The sequence below is a fragment of the Brienomyrus brachyistius genome, chromosome 15 (assembly GCF_023856365.1).
Source record: "Brienomyrus brachyistius isolate T26 chromosome 15, BBRACH_0.4, whole genome shotgun sequence".
NCBI classification, from domain to species: domain Eukaryota; kingdom Metazoa; phylum Chordata; class Actinopteri; order Osteoglossiformes; family Mormyridae; genus Brienomyrus; species Brienomyrus brachyistius.
Window position 1 is genome coordinate 15,932,893 of NC_064547.1, and position 21,715 is coordinate 15,954,607.

Genomic DNA, 21,715 nt, shown 5'->3' on the forward strand with positions numbered 1-21,715 from the left:
CAGTGCTACCCACTAAGCCGCTATGTTATAATTTTATGTAAACAGGCAAAAAGCAACAAGCAAAAGTTAAACTAGGCCTGTATTTTATTCAGCAGCACATTCTACTTGTCATATGTCAGCACTGTCCCAAAATAATGGCATTGGATGTCTGACACGCTACTCATGGAAAGCAAAGACAAGACGAGAAGAAGAAAGTGGAGTCCAGGTGGTTAATCATCTGACAGACTGAAGTGCAAAGCAGCTTAATTGTCAGTGGCCCAGAGCGGTGAGGGCATTGGCTGCGAAAGGTCAAAGGTCAGGTAAGTGTCGTAAATCTGGCACAGTATTTGTTTACAGGTGATACTTCAATGTATAACTTGCTGCATAAAATATCATCAGTCCATTTTCCATATGACATCACGAAAATAAACAATGTGGAAATAATGAAATGGAATACGATGACTTTTCATTAAGACAAAATGCCGGCAATAAGTTAATTGGACTAATTTGCGCGGAGTTAAATGGTGGCCATAATAGTTTCGTGGAAAAATGCAAAAGAACGTTTGTTATCTGAGTGTCGGTGACTCATCTGTTGATTGTTTCACGGCGGACAGTTAATTCTAAGACGCCTAGTGCTGACTAACACATCACTACTTCTAAATGGGCCCCCGTGGATTAAGCTTGAAACTGGTTGCTTTTCTGTGTTCCGCTGTTGCCCTCTAAGTGTGACAGTATTTCAGTTACTCATTAAAGCCGGTACTGAAACTTACTCTCTTCATCTAAACTTTTTGGGTTTCATTGCTATTTACGTTTAGTTAATTTTCTTCATTTTTATTTTATTTGTGTTTCTGGGACGCTGCAGATCATGTTGATGTGGTGTGAGTTATTCACAGTGGTACCATCATACTTCCAGGGTAACGTGAGGTAATGAGAGAGTGTGTCAGTGGTGAGATTGGGCAGTACTCTAACCTGAATATAACTGTATCTATTTTTGGACCCAGGACTGAAAATAAACACTCATTTGACTGAAAATCTTTTTAGAAGCTTAACACACCTGTGCGCCCATCTCCAACATTTCTTTTTTTTTATTTTAATGTCAAATTTTTAGGCCACTCTGACGGTCATTAACTTCACATCTTTTGAACTCGGCGTGCAGGTAGAGCCTAAGAGGCAGAAGTTTCTGATCAGACACCGGATGCCATATAAACTGTGGCGGAGGACTTCCTCAATTATTTTCCAAAATAGTTTCATTGGATGGCATCAAATGAATAAAAAAAAAAACCTGCCAAAGTTTTTTTTTGTGTGTCAACTGGGAAAATGGAAAATGAGCAATGTGAATGCAGCTGTTTTAATCTCCTCCTCAGAGGTTAACCTTACACGTGTTGTTTAGGCATGAGAAACAGAGGATGCATTGCTAGGTCCTGGTAGGACTCTTACTCTCGAGACTGGAATCTGGTGCATATTCTTGTATTTTCATCCCATGGATGCAGTATTTGTTTGACTGCCATTTAAAACTGGCCCCATGGGAATGCTGGTCCTTAATGATCATATATACAAAGAGCAGTCGTGTATCAGCATGTTAGGGTACCCAGGAGACGGCACTGTCGGCCTGGCAAATGCCACTCGCATATCCTGTCACCTGAGTGGTGTGCTTTTGGACTGCGGTGGGAAGCCCGCATGGCGAAAACAGTCCTGCTTCCGCACAGGCAGGGCGGTGGGCAGATTTAATGCCACAGCCCTGGAGGTAGGAGGTGACAGCGCCACCTACTGTGCTCTCTGCTGCCTCTTCAGGATTACGCTCTGCCTCATATAAGTAGTTTTTCCTGTGACGCATCGTATTTCATTGTCTGTGACACTTTTTTTAAAGTCTATTCCAGGAAAGGATCATTTGCTGCTACTACGTTTTCTTTATCCAGAACAATTGCCTTTAAAATGCATTTTTGGTTTTAAAATGGGGAGCCCAACCTGCACATTAATGGGGCAGATTTGCTATGGCTCTGTTAGAAGCTGTAATTGAATACAAATGCTAATGATGAAGTAAAGCAACATTTACACCGTTGTATTTTTAATTAAACGCAGTATCAGGAACCCAGGCTCATTCATGTTAAACCAAGAAGATCAAACCATAACAAATATGAAATACTGCTCACTGTAGTGCAACATTCATTCCCTAGTTTTAATGACAAATTAGTCTGGTAAATCCGTCCATCCATCTTCCATAAGCATTGCAGGATCACGGCAAGCCTGGAACCTACTGCAGGAGACACAGGCCGCGAAGTTGGGCCTACCCTGCCTGGCAGGCCAGTCCACATGTAACCCGCGGCCCTCACCACCAAGCCGCCACGCGAGAGCAGTAAAGAATCCATCAACTGAGACCAAACGCTTTGCAACCTTTTCCATGCACCCATCTTAAATAACACTTCAATTGGGGTTTAGCCAAAATAAACTCAGACAGACCATTTTTTTTAAGAAACCCTGGGCAAGAGGTCAAGATGGTTGTTACTGTATTAACAGCTACTAAAACCCCCGCTACTAGTATTACACATCAACGTTGAAAGCTTAATCAAGGCTTCAGCTATACAAAAATTATGGCATGAAAGCAGCTAATTCACACATAATTCGCTACTCCTTCCCTTACAGGACTGTAAGTTAAAATGTTAAATAGAAACTTTTAAAACTTAAATATTGAATTAATCAGAAACTATAAACTATTGCAGGATATATAAATATTTTTATTTTGACTGCTGGTGGACCTCTGGCTCTTGTATTTTAGCGTCTTGTTTGAAGAGCTGAATATTATATAATAATTAACTTTATTCAATGGGTGTTATGAAACATGCAGGAACTGAAGGTTTATTGATCAAAATCCGCAATGTTACAGCAATATCTCAATATTTGCAAGTTCATAATTAAAATTTTACAGCTACACTTCTGAAATTAGTGTTTCAAAATATGTTGACTGTTGTTCACAAACCATCTGATAATACCTGATGCATTATCAAGTTACTATCAGTAACACTGACATTGGATTCGTCTGATACATCATATAAATGCAGCTTCCACAAGTGAGTTTCTGGTTTCTTAACAAAACCCTTGTATAATGCTGACATTCAGTGGCAAATATGTGAACTGTACAAGAAGCAGGAGTGCATACTACTGTACTGTATTTAAATAGATAAAAATAGTGCATTTATGGAGCTACGGTGATAACATAACAGAAGAGGGAGTTAATACGCATATTCCAAAAAGTTGTAAATGTTATTAGACAAGCGATAAGACACGAATTCCTGACCATTTATTTCGCTCAAAGACGACACAACAACTCTTACAGTACATCAAGTCTTCTGTTACCTTCTAAGACAGGCGTTGGAGGCCGAACACGCCCAGCCTCATTTCATGGGGCGCACGTAGACTTACGAAAATTAATGTTGGTAAAGGATATAACCTGGTCAGCAAGAATTTTTTTGGATAAGAAAATCGGGGCAAGTTGAATGTTAAGTTTCGCAGAACCCTGGCATTCTTCGTTTTTGCCACTAGGGGAGCACTAGAGCGGCGCAGGAATATAATGTTTGATGCAGACATCAGACTCGCAGTGAGAAATACAGCGCATGCATTTCTGAAGGGACGGAAGGCACAGCGGTACGTTTTTAATGCCAGTCGGTGCAGTGATGCAGCTGTGAAAGCTAGCCACCGTAAAGCGAAGGGCACTCTGAGTTTCTGAAGACATGCATGCCCCAAAATGCGGAAGTTAAGCGGACTAATAAGCGGCAAAACCTGCCTGAAAACGTGTGGAAAAAGAGGTATGTTTATTCATGCAGAAAATTAATAGTTCCAATTCTATTTCGTTAATAAAGTCAACTTTCAAAAGTTATTCAGACAGAAACAGCGTATTAATACAATGTTTAGCATTTGTGTTTGACTTTGTTGCTGTATGTTGTAGAATACAAATGTTTACGTAAAACAGTCAATTGTTATGAATATGCGAGAAATGAGGTATAATTTACATTTCATTCATGTTTTAAAATGGTTTTTAAATGCAGTAGGAAACACATGCAGATCAAAAAGATTCACAATGAAAGAGGGAATTGCTACTGAAGCATATATGTATAATGTACTACAAGCTAAAATAAAAGTTAGGTTATATAGAAAATATATAGGTTGGTAACACTTTACTTAAGGCCATGTTTTTAGTTAAGTATAAACACATTCATAATGCATTGTAATGCATTCGTAAAATAATGAATGTAATGCGTTCATATTATAAACATGGCTATAAATATTTATAAAAAAACATAACACATTACAGCCATGTCTATCATGCATTATGACTGCCTTATGAAGCTCTCATCTATAATGCACTATAGATACCTTTATAATGCAGTACAAAGAATCCTTGGCACGCAAGTACGCATTTACCATAAAAGCAACACGTGCGACAATCGATTGTGGTAACAGTGTAAATGCATACTTATTTTATGTGCATTTGTACTGATATGAAAACAAAATATAATCCATTTTAATCTTTGTATGCTAGCACCTTAGCCCCATCTTTGATAGGTTTCTTGGTCTCCACCTTGCTACTCGCTTCATCCGCTGTTATGTGTCCCCCTGTTGGCCACCTTTGGTAACACTGCTGTTATCCTGTCCCAACATGCCAGGTCCACAGAGTCCGCTCCCGTGGCTTGGCTGTACTTCATTTATCTGTCCTGGGCAGGGAGGGTGCTCTCTATTGTGTCATAGAGGAACTGGTACTGGTCCTGATAGGAGGGAATATTTGCAAGAGTAGTTAAACAGCAAGTAATCCGTGTACAAGAAAAGGGAAGAAAACGCAAAAGAGCGCAAACACACTTTTTCAGTTAATGATTATTAACTGCTGTTCTGAAGGGTGTGCTGCCCCCTGACCGACCCCTAATAAAACTGGCCCTCCAATGGTAACCATTCCTGCACCATTATCTCCTGAGATTCCTTCCTCGTTACATTTTATGTATCATGATGACAAACTGCACTGTGCATGTGCTGTTATTGTTCTTTACTGTTGGCTGTTGTTCTTATTGTCTTGTGTTTATTTGACACTGTTTTCAGGGAACAGTTTGAATCCCGTTGTACTTGCGCTATGTGCATTTGCTACAGTGAAATCTTGCACCATGATAGGAGCAAGCACAGCATTTTATTTTATTTATGTTGAGGAATGCTAGTTCTACACAGAATTAAAATTAGATTAACTAAAATTAGATCCCCAAGGGAAATTCTCGAATATCATGCTATAATGGTGGTATATTTTTTTGCTTCCAATTTGTTCCAGCACGAATAAAATCATTTGGCTTCCCGTGCTGTAAGACCGGACGATAGTCTTTCTTTCGAAATCACTGACTCACCAAGCTCATTATCACTCCCTGCCTCTCCTTCCGCAGTGTTTTCACCACCTGGAATATGTCAACCAGCTTCTCGGTTCCAGCGCTGTCTAGGATGTTCCAGAGGGCGCAGAAAAGCCCAGTCCGTGTTGATCCATCGCTGGCATGGCAGAAGGGAATTGTAGCATTTAGCATCGAATCACAGTGATGGACCACAATGGTGTTTTTACCGAAAAACCAAAACTAAATTTGAATTGTTTTTCTTGGCCAAAAACCGAAACCGAAATAGACTTTGGGTAATTACTTGGTAATTTAAGTAGACCAACCAATTTGTTAAAATTTTTATGTTTTGCTTTTGAGCTTTTAAGTTTAAAAACAAATACATGTAGCAAGATTTTATGTCTTCTGAAAACTGCATGCGGACTCACTTCAGATACCAAATAAAAAAACAAACATCAGCTTCCTATCGCCGCCAAGCAAGACCGAGTCCTGCGTATGCAGCCCTTTTGTTTGAGCTAATGTGCCATTAGTGTTAACAAATGTATAAAGCAACATTGTTTTTTTATGCAAATCAACCCGCATGTAACTTCAGATCTCAAGACACAGTACAGTAGCAAACAAAAACTCACGCAGCAGCGTGTAACACAAAAACAGCAAGACGGCGATACCAGGAGGACAAAATCATGTACTGAAACACAAGAACGACGTGTCCCTGCAATTTATGGAATGTATTTTACATCATTTTGCAAGCTTGGTTAACTCTTTTGCATGTGATGACTAACACAATGATCATATACATACATAGTTCTGGGAATTATTACAATGGGAAACTACATAATTTTGAGCAACAAGAATGTGTGTCAATGATGACACCTTGAAGTAATGGTCTGATTTGGATGTAACTTGGTACATGTGCAGACCGGCGATGGGACCAGCAGTGTTGCTCATATCGCCAGCTCTGTTGTCCCTTTGAGCTGATATTATAGTCATTGTGACAGTCACATGACCTTTCACCACGTGCAGATTCATTATCACCCCTCGTTCTGGGTGCTTCTCTTTTTTGTCACTGAGTGACTATAAATGACAGGAAAAACTAATACAGACAGAAAAAAGCAGTTTCAGCCTAAGATTTATCCCCGTCAAATATAATTAGTACTGATGTTTGACTTTGAAACATTTGAAGTTACAGAGTTTTTTGAGGAGGATGAGAAAATCACTCACTCGCAGTGGACCACGATAGGCACATTCCTGTCCGGTCTGACGCTGTCGCACTTGATCTTCTGCTTAACTGTCCTCATCAGGTCTATCAGGTCCTGCGGTCTCTCAGGCATGTTCTTCTCTGTCCAGGGCTGGAACTGGTACTGGTACACCTTGCGATTCTCCTTCGTCTGCAAAGGTACTTTAGGTTAAGCACGTGCTTATTTTACGAGGAGGCTCCAACTCGGCTGTGTTCGGTGTCAGTTGTGAAGCAGCGAAGAAACTGGGAAAGTGATGGATCAAATGTGACAGCTACCTTGGAGTGACGCAGTTCAATGCACCTCATTTTGTATGCCGGGAAAGTGGTGCAGTCCCTCATTTCTACCTCTATATCCCCAAAGTCCTTCCTCTCATTACTCCAGTATGGTGAGCAGACTTCCTGAAAAGCGGAAGAGAAGTAAATCTGCTCATTTATTTGACACATTTATCCACAGAGATAAAGCATGCATTGGTGCTTCGTGTTGCTGACATAGTGCTTTACAGGTACTTATGCAATAGGGAGGTAAGGAGCGCGAGCAATAGGAGATTGTAATAATTGTACCAGTGCATAAAGACATAATGACACAGCTGGGTAATTCACCATTCTTGACATACCTTGCCCCCCTCCATGCACTCTGTAAGCATGAAAACTGTTTTGACTTTCTTCTGGAATATCATGAGCCAGAAGTCTGCCCTGGTGTCTGGAAGAGGACCCTGAGTAGCAATAATACACCTTGGGCCCCAATATCCCTAAAAAAGATCCCGAAAGAGATTTTTTTTTGTCAGTGTATATATCATCCTTTATAATATGACGCGATGCCATTTGATTTACTTTCAGAAAGTCTCTTTAATGCTATATTTTACAAACATACGTCTACGTAGGAAGCATTGATGTATCTGTAATCTGTGTAGAAGACATCAGTGTATTCTTCGTTATCTTCAACAGTTTCGTAGACATTGTCCTCATCCTGTTCCCATTCGCGGCTGCTCTCTTCATTGGAATATATGAGCACTTGGTCGTAGTCTGCAGAAGACCATTATGCAGAACGTTAGATCCATAGTAGATCCGCAGTGTTAAATCGTCTGTGTGCGTTCATTTAAAAAAATGAGTGATCAGGCTCACATGGAACGACAGCAGAAGGATGATTTTTATTCTTCTTGCTTTTTCCGGTGTTTTGTGACCTCCAGTGTTTGTAGCTAGGTAGCTGTTAAAAGACAGAAAAAGATTGCAGAAGTAATAAAAGAATATTCCCTTAGAAATGATGAGGTATGGAGCTTAAAAACAGATCTTACAGTGGTATTTTCCTGAGGCTGGTTATTTTTGTTAAATACATTTCCATCTGTGTTGGAGGCATTGCAGTATGTGTTTTCTGTGTAGAACACGTCAACGTATTCTTCATTATCTTCAACAGTTTGATAGATATCATCTTCATTTTGTTCACTTTCATGGCTGTTCTCTTCCTCACATTTTATAGTGACTCGGTTGTAATCATCTGCAGAAGATTATTATGCAGAACATTTGTTTCAGGACCACAACAAACTAACACTAGATCCACAGTTTTATATCATCTATGCACATTCATTTCACCCAATTATGAGTCAGACTCACATGGAACGACAGCAGAATAGCGGTTTTTCTTCTTGTTCTCCTCGCTTTTCCCTGTGTTTTGTGTCCTCAACTTAATGTAGTTTGGCAGCCTCTAAAAATAGAAGTTTTTTTTTTTTTTTACAATAGTGATAAAATAGAGGAATATTTCCTTAGAAATTTGTCATAAGTTTACAAATGTATTTTACACTAGTATTTTGCAGAGGTCGCTTGTTTATGTTAAAATTATTTCCTCGCAAAACTGCAGATCATTGATGAATACAAATGATAAAATCATTGCATCTTCCTATTGCCAATTGCTTCAGACAGAAATACTAACACAAGCTTCAGAATGAAGCTGTAGTCACTAATACTGACCCCCTGCTGTGTGGCTGACTGACCTGGAATTCGGTTTCCAAAAGAGTGGGTTCAGAATCCGAATCCCTTTGCTTCAAGGTCTTCAGTGTACAGTGCATTTCAGAGAGAGGGATCTCAGTGTCACCAAACTGAGTTTGTTCAAGGAGAGTCTGGTGGATCAAGATGTACTGGGCCTGCCACAAGAAACACCCACCAACACTGTCAGAATCCCATATCAATCTCCATGCTTTTATTTACTTTGGCTTGATATTTCATTAGTGGCAAACAAATGCCCTGTGCAAGGGTACAAGAGAAATTCCCTGCCTAATCCCTCAATCTGCTGTTACCTCATCTTCAACCATGAGACACCGCTGACGTTGGAGCCGGGCCACATATCCATAAATGTCCATTCTTCCTTCTGTTTCCAGTTGCTCCATCATGGCATCTATGCCGATATAGGTCCCTGTGGGTCCCACTCCAGCACTAAAAGGAAGCCAAGCAGAAAATATTTATCTTTTAAAAAAGGAATATGGGAAAACCTGGGGGGAAGAGTTACATTGGGTTACATTGGTTTTATTATATTATTTTCAACATACTGTTATAAGACGTCCTTAATATTCTCCAACAAACCATCTTAACCTTGTAACTCCCTCAAAAGTCATGCTGTCATTGTGAGACGAGGGTTAAAGGCATTGCTATGACTGATTAAAAATGGTTTTGCTGTTTCATTTGGGTTACTGTTCCATTATGACTTCTTACCTGCAATGGACAATGATGGGTCCATTGGAGAGATTTTGGAAAGATCTGACACGTCGATGCAGCTTGAGGAGAAGGTGAGCTTCCCCAGGAACCCCCTGATCCGGCCAGCTGGTGAACTGGATGTGGGTCACTTCCCTCTCTGAGGATTTTTCCCTCTTCTGTAAATATGTGCACATTAAAAGATTCACCTTTAACCTCTGCACCACCTCTAACTCATATACCTCAACTATAACTTTCATTTTAATGTTTAAAATAACAAATAATTACATTGGTGACACTAAAGTGTCGAATGATGTTATCTGGAAAGTGATCTTCTCCCTTGATTTTCACGATGAATTCTTCAAAAATCTCTGCCTCTCGGTCCAGAGATGGCCAATACTGTGCACATTTGTCCTAGAAAGCAAAGGACTATAATTGTATTAATAATGTAAAAGTTATTTTTCCACAGACTAAATCTGAAATTATAATTGTATCATTTAAAAGGTTACATTAATTGTAACTTTCAAGGTTAACCTGACTTCCTCTGGTTCCTGAAACGTACAGTAGTTCAACCATGTTGAAAGTAAAAACATGTTTAGATTAAGGATAAAATGCTTACAGTTTTATAATACTGTCTTGCACACTGGAAAAACACATTATAAGTTTTTTTGACGTTGCACTAAAATTTCCATGACTATAATGTAAACTTTACATTTTAAAATCACGGTTATTGCAAAGAAAATCTTGTGTAGCATTCAGTACAGTCGCTCCTCATCATCATATACACATGTGCAGGTTTTGTACTTACCAGCACATGTTGAACACCAGATCATTACTGTATGTATCTACTGTACTCTACTTACCCTGTTTCCCTCTTCACAGCGGGTCACCATGACGATTATAGATGACTGCTGCTCCCACACCATTCTCCAGAAATCAACCATAGTCTCATTCTTAGGCTCTTTAAGATGACAATGCATGTATTTTATGTGCAAATGAAGTCTATGTAACCCATCCATCCATCCATCCATCCATTCAAGTAACATGTACAGGGTCACAGGAATGAACTGTATACCAATTAATTATATTCCTCAGAACATATGGTCCACTGCCACCACAGACCCTTTTTCGTTAGTGTGATAACACAAAAAGTATTCGATGGAGCTTTTTCAAACTTTGCAGAGGTATTACACAGGTGACGACCTGGAACTGCTTAAATTTTGAGACACATCTGCCACAATGGTGCATAGTGGTAGCAATGAACAGGACATTTTTGACCCTTGATCCCTTTAGAGTGATAAATAACAAACTATTTGAAGAATCTTTTTCAAACTTTCCAAAGTCATTGTATGGGTGAGGATATGGAACTGATCAAAATATATAACATTTCTTCAAAAATCTTTACCTTGTGTGGCAATGTACTTCTTTGGTTCATTGTACCCCTACAAAATAAAGTAAATTGTTACCTTATATATCTATATCAATTGTCCAAATACATAATCAAATAGATCTATTTATTTATAGATAGATAGATAGATAGATAGATAGATAGATAGATAGATAGATAGATATTGATTGATTGATTGATTGATTGTCTCACATCTATGAAGCTGGCATTGATGTAATCTGACCCATCAGCACTTGAGGACAGCTGGACACGATTATGATCATCTGGAAAGATACAAATGTTCAGTTCGCATAGACTTTTTGCATTGGTGGAACACAGCGGTATCCTATGGCTAAATACATAAATGCTGATGGACTCACATGGTAGGATATCGCCATATCGGTTTTTGTTCTGATTGCTGGGCTCCATGGCTTCTTTGATGGGGAACTTACTGAAAACCTTTGGAATGCTCTAATAAAATGGGAAAACCGCAGTCTGCGTTAGTGGTGGGATAGTGGACACTGTGTGTGTGTGTGTGTGTGTGTGTGTGTGTGTGCACGCGTTTGTGTGTGTGTGCGTGTGAGAGAGATACAGAGAAACCGGATTATAGTCATTTTAAGTATCTTTATGTATGAATATTTATACCAAAAACTATGCTTATATACGTCTTAGCCACCACATACAAAACATAGTTAACCAAGCTTTCAAAATGATTTAAAAATATATTCAATAAATTGCAGTGACACGTCGTTGTTGCGTTTTTGGTTCCCATAGTATATGATTTTGTTGTTGCTTTGTTCTTGTTTTGCCATTTTGCCATTTTTGAGCTTTACTGTGCTGTGTGACTTTGTTTTTGCGACTGTGAGTTTTTCTCGATTGGTTTGTAGCATTTCTAAATGACAATTAATATTTACAAAACAACAAGTGTAATCCCCTCACTATGACGTCACTTCTGCACAGCAGAACATCATGTCTCATCGCTTCACACATATTTGCAAATGTTTTAGTTCATCTACCAATCTTCATCATACAAAATGATGTAGTTTCCATAATTTATACTATATATGTATATAATCATTGTGTTAGTCACCACATACAAAAGAGTTAACCAAGCTTCCAAAATGATGTAAAATACATTCCATAAATTGCAGTGACACGTCGTTGTTGTGTTTCAGTACATGATTTTGTCGTCCTTGTATCGCCGTCTTGCTGTTTTTGTGTTACACGCTGTTGCATGACTGTTTGCTTGCTGTTGTACTGTGTCTTCAGATCTGAAGTTACATGTGCATGTCAGTGTTTTCTCTTGCCAGGGAACTTTACATACTGTAATGTAGAGCCTTGAAATATCGAAACTGGAGTCTTTGACATGAATAAGTGTCAGTTTGCTAATGAAAAATGACCAGTCAGTGACAATGAGAAAGTGGGAACTGACTATCATGCAGCGTTGTGGAGCTCAGGAACAGACTCACACTGACAGACTGACAATATATCAAAGCATTTTGACTCTCGTGGTTAAAACAATGCTGATTGTACATTTCATTTTGGGGGCACTGACTATATTTTAATGTTGTTGAATGTTAAATCTGTTCCCATAAATGTATGTATTTCCTCCCCGACCAAAAGTTCTGTTTATCAAAAATGCTGTCAGGGAATTGCTTCAGGGATAAACTGAGGGATAAGTTAAGTATTCCTATCCCTAGATTAAGGGGTAAAGATGAAAGCACGATTTTCCACCTGAAATTCAGCCTGGAAAAGGCAGCCTTTGTTAGCTATCTTCTTCTTGTAGGCATCTAGAAGGAGCTCAGCTGTAATGGGCTTGACATCCAGCAGGCTCTGACCTTCGTCTGTGGAGTTCATGAGGAAACTGTGTCGAGGTTCTACAGCTTTCCACAAAATACACCTTAATATCTTACTGCCAAAAATGTCTTACCCTTGGTCATAAGTTCCAGCTCGTCATTGGAACTGCTGAAAGTGATTAATAAAACAACCTTAAAATGTTGTCAGCATAGGAACATTACATTCACTGTATAATGTATACCAGGGGTGTCGAACTCCAGTCCTGGGGGGCTGGAGCCCTGTGTAGCTTAGTTCTTTCCCTGTTCCACCACAAATTCCAGCAGGCCATCATTTCTCATTGCTTGGTACAAATTTCAAAAAGTACATTTATGCAACTGGTCTTGTACAATTGTCATCATTTGCTGTAATTTTCAGTTGCTTGTTGGTCAAAACACGGTAGTTTCCCACTGTAATAACTTCACACCCAAACCTATATGAACACTACCAGTCAAAAGTCTTTGCATGCCACAGGTTTTTACTACTTTTCCATTAATTTCAATAACTGCAGATTTTTTATTCTTGTTAAGCACTGGAAGGGTGAGTGAACAACTAGAAATGAAAAAATAAGTCAAAATAAGTCTGCTTTATAACATGTAAAGAAAATGTAACACTGCATGTCTCACATCCTATTAACTGGTTGTGTGGTGATGGCAGTCAAACATTAGGCTGTCCTTTAACTTTAAATGCACTAGTTAACTGTTTCATCCCATGAAACTGAGCAGTATTTAACACCCCTTATATAATGAATGCCGCGGATTGTCTCTGCTGTCATAACTGCTAGAGGAGGTTACTTTGATGAATCAAAGACAAGACATTTTCTTGCTAATAAAGGTACTCAAATGGTGAACATAGTGTAACTTTATTTGTAACTTGGTGGGGAGGGAGTGGGGTGACTGTGGAGCAGGCACAGAGCACCTAGGGCGGTTTCGGTCACATTGAACGTATACATGCAGAAGGACATCGACTCCCAGTCACATTATCTGGGTCTCTAAGTCCGACTTTAGTCCGATTTAGCACAATTTCACTTGGATTAACATGTTTACGTGTAGTTTAAAAATCGGGTTTTAGTTGGACTAAGACAATAATTGAATTTTCTTAGTGTGCAACAACTCTGAGCTATTAGTTAAGTTCTCCCCAAATGAGCTTGATGGGCCAAATGGCCTCCTCTAGTTTGTAAATTTCTTATGTTCTTATGTAACTGATCACCAAAAGGTTAAAGAAGCCACATTTCTTTAATATTTTAAGCAAAAATTACATTTTTATTTCCATCATTCTCCGGTTCAAAATACCAAAGAAAGGAAAAGAGCAAAAGTTTGGGCACCCCAAGATATATGAGGTCTCAGATAACGTTCACCAAGGTCCCAGACCTTCATTAGCTCATTAGGACTATGGCTTATTCACAGTCATTGTTTGGAAACCCCAGGTGATGCAAATTGCAAAGCTGTATAAATTCTCTGTCTCCTCAAACCTTGTCTCAACAATCTGCAGCCATGGGCTCCGCTAAGCAGCTGCTTAGCACTGAAAAATAAAATTAATGATGCTCACAAAGTTGGACAAGGCTATAAAAAGAAAGCGAAGCGTTTCCATGTAGCTGTTTCCTCAGTTTGTAATGTTATTTGGAAATGGAATTTAACAGGAACAGTTGAGGTAAATTTGAGGTCTGTATGATCAAGAAAAAATTCTACAGCTCCTTGGATTGCCAGGAAGCCAAATAAAAGCCCAAAAGACCTCCAGGAAGATTTAGCAGAGACCGGAGTAGTGGTGTAGTGTTCTACTGTGCAAGACCTGAACAAATATGACCTTCATGGTAGAGTCAGCAGAAGGAAATCTTCCCTGAATCCTAGCCACAAAATTCAGCATCAGAAGTTTGCAAAGGAATGTCCAAATAAGGCTGATGCATTTTGGAAACAAGTCCTGTGGACTGATGAAGTCCAATTAAAACTTTTTGGCCACAAAATGCTAAGTTCCAGAGAAGGAACACCTCTCCTGCTGTTAAGCACGGGGGTGGATGGATCGTGTTTGGGTTTTGTGCAATTCCCTAAAGAGAAGAATGGATTTGAATAAATACCAGCAAATTCTGGTAGCAAACATCACAGCATCTGTAAAAAGTTAAAAAGAAGGTGGGTCCTACAAGAAGGTAATGAGATACACCGCACCTCAAAATCTACAATGCTATACCTCAACCTTCACCTTGCAGCTTTTACCATGGCCCTGACAGCCCCCCAGCCCAAACATCACTGCAAATCTGTGGGCAGAACTCAAAAGAGCAGTGTGTGCAAGGCAGCCCAAAATCCCCTAGCCCTTAATTTTTCTGTTTTTTGGTATTTTGTACCTGTGAATGATGAAAATAAAAATGCTATCGTTTATTAAAGAAATGCGTAATTTTTAATTTTATGCCTTTTGATGATCAGTTCATATTCTGCTCAGTTAACTATTCACAGTAACGGACATTTTAAGCTTAAGTTTGCCCAAACTTTTGCATGCCACTGTAAGTAGTTTATATTTATATATAAGAATCATGTTAGGGTACAGTGTACATTATTTCACATGTTAGGAGTGCACGATGCGTATGGCAGAACTTACCACGAGTTCCTCTTCTGAAGAACATGAATCTTATACCAAACGAACATGAAGGCCAGAAACCCGAAAACAATAAAGAACGCCAGGAATCCAATTAAGGCTTTATTGTTATCTGGAAAACAGAACAAAATCAAGACAATGTCACCATCACATTGCACCTGCACATTAATCAGAAAGCAGTATTTGTAGCATTGATCAGTAAAAATACACTTAGATTTTGATTAAATAAGAAAACTGTGACAACATTCTAACCATTATACCAGTTCATCATGGCCAGCATAGCAGTCTGTAAACGCACATTTATGTATGTATCATGTAAAGTAGTGAACACACATGTAATACATAAAAACTTACACTTGGTGTCAAATTGCTCGGATGCATCATCACTGTAAAAATGGCCATTCCACATTCTAACCTGAAAATATGAAACATGATTATTTTTCAATAAAGCAATGGATTTTAATATACGGGATAATATGTTGAGATAAAAAATTATTTCGTTAACAAGAGAGAATTTTTTTTAATAGTTATTGTTGAAACGTAATGTATACTTAGCATCCTACAGAATCTTAAACATTACACATAAAGGAGGTGAATCATTTAAGTAGAATGACAACTGCTTTAGGGAGGGTTATTCCTTTTTTAAACTTTTCTGGTGAACTTATATTTGTCATGTTGCTGTTCCTTGGAAATTCTGGATAAAACAAATTTATTCTCAAAGCAGAATCCTTCAAGGAAGAATCTGATTGCACATTAATGAAATTATTGTTTATTGTACTTCAAAAACTTTTAGGGGGGGTTGTTGATTTTGCCCACCAGAGGGCTGAACAAAATTTTGAGGTGGGGGGGAGGGGGGTTCTAATTTTTCATTTGTACTACCCGGCTACCAGTTTGCCTGGAAATATTAACATTTCAGGAGGGCTTCCAACCGATTATTTTAAAACATGGCAACATGTCTGACAATGTGTGACTCATGCTTGCTGTCCATAGTGCTAGCAGTTACTGTTTAAGGATTGCACTTATGCACAGCTGTACCGTTGCTGGTTAGCTGTTTTAGGTGGTTTTAATGGATTACACCATTGCATTCAGTGAAATCTGGCAAAACACCTTCCATCACAGATATTTGCGAAATTACTGTACCCAGTTGCTTTTGCTGTCGGCCATATTTTATCTGTAGGAGTACTGCTACCAATGTTTTCAGTGGTCAGGTACATGGACGTGAAACATAATAAGTAAAAGATGAAAAATTGGAGTTTTGACTTATTTAGCTATGTTTTTTGTAGCAAAGTGCATTTTCATCTCACATTTCACACTACTCAACAAGACCAGGTCATTGAAATGTTACCACAATTGTCCTCAAAGTACATGAAATCATTTAGACATTAATATTGTTATAGATGCACCATATAGTGAGTACAAGTAATTGTTATTTTGTCTTTGTCAAGATATTTTTCTCTACGATGAGGAAATATTCCAGTCAGTGTTTAAACATTTAAAGTGAAATGTGGCCGGATATGACAAAGATAAGAGTAAACTGAAAGACAATACCTTCACAACGTACGATGATAAATAATAAAGATCTTCATAAGAAAACTTGCAGTGTTTTGATTTTTTGGGTTCTTCTGCATCATAACCAGTCCTTTGTATTGTTGCTTCATATATTGTGTTAGGACCATTAATCTGACCCTCAAACTTACACCCAACATTAAATGAATTATGACTTATTTCTTTATGGTCAATTGTAATAGTAACACGTGGTTCTGTTAAAAAAAAAAAAAACACAGTTACTATGGAAATAAAATCTGAACAAATCACATGACAAATGATTGCAAATTGAATATTGACACACTTGGGTGGCACAGAGACTCAGTGGGTATCCCCGTTTCCTCACACCTCCCAGACTGGGGATCCCCTTTCGACTCAGTCCCTCTGCAGTTTGCATCTCCCTGTTCCTGTGTGTTTCCTCCTCCAGTCCAAAAACATGGCGTTTGGTTACCTGGCTTTTCTAAATTGCCTATAATGTTTGAATATGTCCTCTTACAATGGCATGGATGTACCCCAGCCCTGTGACCTCTGCTGCCTAGTATTTTGTCCTCGGCAAAACTGCAAAATTTTAAGTTGTATTGTCATTTAATCCTTCTTAATGCTTTTCTGTGAAGGGCAAATACATTTTATATAATGTGTTATACAATGACACAATAAATTGAGGGTTACACGAATTGTTTCATGGTTTTAGTACATTTCTTCTTAAATGTGAATTCTCACTTGTGTGAGCAGAGCAGTGTTTTATTTTTTCAGTTGTTTGGTTTACAATGGATTGATTACAGGAAGCAACATCAAAAATTGTTAACACAGTTTCTTAATACTTTTTAATTACAGATGCATCTCCACACCATAATATGCATATTTTTAAATGCTTCCAACTGAATACAATATCTATAGATTTATGGCCCATTCATCTTTACATATCTATCCATACATCTTCAAACCATCTCCATCAGCCTCTTCCATCAAAGGCAGCACAAGGCAGGGATACATATTTGATGGCACACCAGTTAATCACAGTGTGCACACACACACACACACACACACACACACACACACACACACATACAAATTATATCTTTGAGGGAAAATATAATCCCAACATGACGACCATAACTCCTACCTAACCCTAACCCTAATCATAAGTAAATCAAGCAAAATCTGTGATTTTTGGCAAATTCACTTTACGGATTGTACTCACAGATCTTTGTGAGGACCTGAAAAATGAATGCCTCTTGAAAAACATACAACACACAAAGGGACAGTATCCCAATTCCACACACTCAGATTGGAGGTGGGATTTTCATGCCATACCATACCATAACATACCATGCCATACCATGCCATACCATAACATACCATACCATGCCATACCATACCATACAATACCATAACATACCATGCCATACCATACCATACCATACCATACCATACCATAACATACCATGCCATACCATACCATACCATACCATACCATACCATACCATGCCATACCATACCATACCATGCCATACCATAACATACCATGCCATACCATACCATACCATACCATACCATAACATATCATACCATAACATACCATACCATACCATACCATGCCATACCATAACATACCATGCCATACCATACCATACCATAACATACCATACCATGCCATGCCATACCATACCATACCATACCATGCCATACCATAACATACCATGCCATACCATACCATACCATAACATACCATGCCATGCCATACCATACCATGCCATGCCATACCATAACATACCATGCCATACCATACCATGCCATACCATAACATACCATGCCATACCATACCATGCCATGCCATACCATACCATGCCATGCCATAACATACCATGCCATGCCATACCATACCATACCATACCATACCATGCCATAACATACCATGCCATGCCATGCCATACCATACCATAACATACCATACCATACCATGCCATGCCATACCATACCATGCCATACCATACCATACCATACCATACCATAACATACCATGCCATACCATACCATACCATGCCATACCATACCATACCATAACATACCATGCCATACCATAACATACCATGCCATACCATACCATACCATACCATGCCATACCATACCATACCATACCATACCATACCATACCATACCATAACATAACATACCACATCATACCATACCATACCATACCATACCATACCATACCATACCCTTAAAGTGAGTAATCTGTAATAAAAATACAACTCGGAATATAACACAGGAAGCAGAATACTCACTGCCAGGAAGTGTCTTGTAAATTTTCTTTTCACTTTCTCCAAATTCGTTTTCTCCATACCAGGCCTTTACAAAGAATGTGTTTTCTGTGAATGGTAGTAGCCCTGTGAAATTGTGTTTTGTAATGCTTTTCTGGCATTTTTCTGAAAAAAGAAAAAGTGGAAAAAATCAAATAAACAAATAAAATTACAAATAACAAAAACAAAGTAAAAGTAAATTTGCTAATTCATTGTTTTTGCCATATTGTTATTAATGTAACATGTTTTAACTCATTTCTTTTAGTTTAACACAGAAAGGTTTAAAAACCTGCTTCAAACAACAGTATAGTTATTGGATGTCTGAAGGAAAAAGCTTTTGATATATTTATAATGTCAATGTGAACAGTAAAAAAATGGTAACTACAGTAAACGAGAACTAGACTAGAGTTTAATGTTTGAAGCCTAGCTGAGTGTACGCATACAGTATCTATTCTCTATTCAGTGTCCAGTACAGGCTCACAGTAAGCCTGAACATATCCCAGGATTCCCAGGGTACGAGGCAGAGGCCACCCTGGATGGGGTGCCAGTCCATTGCAGGGCACACACACAGTCTATGGGCAATTTAGAGACACCAGTTTACCTAACAATGTGAAGGAATTTCATTTTAAAAAGGAAATCAGCACAAATACAGGGAGAACATACTAACTGCACATAGTGAGCAGGGGAGGGTTACCCACTGGGCAGCCAATTAAAGCAGTTTATGTATTATTTCATTATTCTTCAAGATGTTTTATTGTCTAAATCAGATGGTGTATAAATGACCATTAAGGCTATACTGTTTATCTCTCAACTTCAGCTCTGTTTTGCTGAATTTTTTTAATAGTAACTAATGCAACTCATTAAATTAATTACTCTCAGCTGAATTCAGTTGTGATTGTGAGGATGCACTCTTCCAGAATCGAGCTGTGTTCCTTTAATTGAGTTTGTTATATCAGTACTACTAAAACTTACCTTGTGCTGGATTAACCTCTTTTATGCAACTTTCAAAATTGAGATTATGCAGGAGCAGAGGACACTGACTGCTTGTACTGTTCCACATGAGCTGAACAGAAGTTATTCCTGTCTTATTCTCCAGGGAAATGTTTATATCTAGGAAGAAGTGATGAGACATTCATCATTGTTATTTTATTATGCTTTTTGCAGTTCAGCCTGTTTTGCTATTTAAACTTTTACACTTTCAATGTTTTACATTATTTATATTAAAAGCTCTTTTTAATAATCCTGTCTGCTGAGAAAATCTGATTCAAGGAATTCAAAACACTTTAATAAAAGAAATTAGTAAAATATATGTTCTTTATGGATTAAAGGAAAACGATATGTTTATTTATTTCCCTCAGGAACAATACAAAACAATACAAAAGCAATATAAAAGTATGTTAAATTAAAAAAAAAGAATTCAGCGTGTTCAGTTTATACTTACCACAGTTGATGTTAACTGCTATATCACTAACAATGAAGGAGTCATGTCTGTAACTTATGTTCGCAGTGCAGTTGTAATTGCGCTGTGGTAGCAGTTGGTCAAGGCTGAACGTGGAACCCTCTTTTAATAAAAAAAAATAAATAATCAATTCTGCTGTCAACTATACAATGTCTTATTAAACAACATTAATTATATTTACTTTTCATATTAGGGTTAAATTTCAGATAATTTTTAAATTTTATATTCATTTTAAATATAAATGCATGATCAGCAGAGTTTGTATTTACGGTTTAGTTTCAATTTGAAATCATATTTATTTACCTTTGCTTGTATCTCTGCAGCTGTAATCAAGCATGACGTTCCTGCAGTTCTGCGGTCGATTTGCCCATTCTATTTTTGGTGGCCAGATACTAGTATAGTCTACTATAAGTGAGTTGGTTTCTATAACTAGAAACAAAGATGTAAAAAGTTAAATATGTCAGGAACTAGATGTATTACTTCAGCTTTTATTCATAGCATTAGTGTATCACAAGTAGGCAGTTTGCACTGTTTCTAAGAACGATGGCCATTTTAGGTGGGAATCTGACTAATACTGAATGAAATTTTAATCATAATAATCAGTTTATGATGAAATACTGTTATGTTATAAATTGAAAGAAATGTCTTAGATAACAATTATGATTATGTATCACTGCAATGCCATAGCCTTTACAGATTTGTATGCATTACAAAAAAATATTTCAAATAACAAACCCACAGAGTTCAAATAAACGTACCTGGTTCTACATGATATTCTTTGATGATGTTACATCGTTTTGCTTTGACAGTGAAGTTATAATTTTGGCAAGAATCTTCCTTCTTCATTTTAAGACAAGTATCATTAATTTGGATTTTGTTTTTATCACCAGGAATTGCAAGGGTTACATTATTCATATTCCATTCCGTTGAGTAACACAACAAATCATTTGTCAAACTGAAGTTGATGTCATCTGCAGCTGAAAGAATTAAAACACAAAACAATGTCATACATTGATCTTCCATATTTCTCACCCATTGCAAGGTCACAGTGAGCCTAGAGACCATGTGCAGGCGTAAGGTCAGGAAACACACTGGATGGGATGTCAGTCCTCCTCAGGACTTTGCACACTCTCAGCAATTTAGAGATATCGATTCACCAGGAGGATGAAAGACGAATACCCAGGCTAACCCAGGAGAGCATGCAAACTTCATATACAGCACTGGAGATGTGAGGCTATAGTGCAAACTACTATGCTACCTTGTCATCTTTAGCAGGACAATTAGCCTAAATTACATCAACTGACATTAATATCATAACTATGACTAGAGCTATAAGAAACAAACACATCCTGATGAATACTG

At 38.1% G+C, this 21,715-nt stretch overlaps 1 protein-coding gene across 7 annotated transcripts in view; it reads right to left on the reverse strand.

Annotated features, from left to right (window-relative positions):
• Positions 1-3,766: 3,766 nt before the first annotated feature.
• LOC125709375 (receptor-type tyrosine-protein phosphatase C-like) overlaps positions 3,767-21,715 on the reverse strand; it is a 36,253-nt gene continuing 18,304 nt past the window's right edge. For all 7 annotated transcript variants that reach the window (XM_048977750.1, XM_048977754.1, XM_048977757.1 and 4 more), the window contains 27 exons: positions 21,112-21,330; positions 20,657-20,782; positions 20,336-20,455; positions 19,867-20,004; positions 18,880-19,020; positions 16,598-16,809; positions 15,404-15,464; positions 15,053-15,161; positions 12,564-12,598; positions 12,368-12,477; positions 11,014-11,104; positions 10,847-10,917; positions 10,652-10,688; positions 10,110-10,207; positions 9,535-9,660; positions 9,268-9,425; positions 8,856-8,991; positions 8,553-8,702; positions 8,176-8,266; positions 7,860-8,059; positions 7,690-7,771; positions 7,439-7,590; positions 7,182-7,316; positions 6,844-6,966; positions 6,552-6,718; positions 5,355-5,490; positions 3,767-4,736 (listed from right to left, as the gene is read on the reverse strand). In XM_048977750.1, coding sequence (XP_048833707.1) covers positions 4,677-4,736; positions 5,355-5,490; positions 6,552-6,718; positions 6,844-6,966; positions 7,182-7,316; positions 7,439-7,590; positions 7,690-7,771; positions 7,860-8,059; positions 8,176-8,266; positions 8,553-8,702; positions 8,856-8,991; positions 9,268-9,425; positions 9,535-9,660; positions 10,110-10,207; positions 10,652-10,688; positions 10,847-10,917; positions 11,014-11,104; positions 12,368-12,477; positions 12,564-12,598; positions 15,053-15,161; positions 15,404-15,464; positions 16,598-16,809; positions 18,880-19,020; positions 19,867-20,004; positions 20,336-20,455; positions 20,657-20,782; positions 21,112-21,330 — 3,284 coding nt within the window. In that variant the 3' untranslated portion in view covers positions 3,767-4,676. The remainder of the gene's footprint in view (positions 4,737-5,354; positions 5,491-6,551; positions 6,719-6,843; positions 6,967-7,181; positions 7,317-7,438; positions 7,591-7,689; positions 7,772-7,859; positions 8,060-8,175; positions 8,267-8,552; positions 8,703-8,855; positions 8,992-9,267; positions 9,426-9,534; positions 9,661-10,109; positions 10,208-10,651; positions 10,689-10,846; positions 10,918-11,013; positions 11,105-12,367; positions 12,478-12,563; positions 12,599-15,052; positions 15,162-15,403; positions 15,465-16,597; positions 16,810-18,879; positions 19,021-19,866; positions 20,005-20,335; positions 20,456-20,656; positions 20,783-21,111; positions 21,331-21,715) is intronic.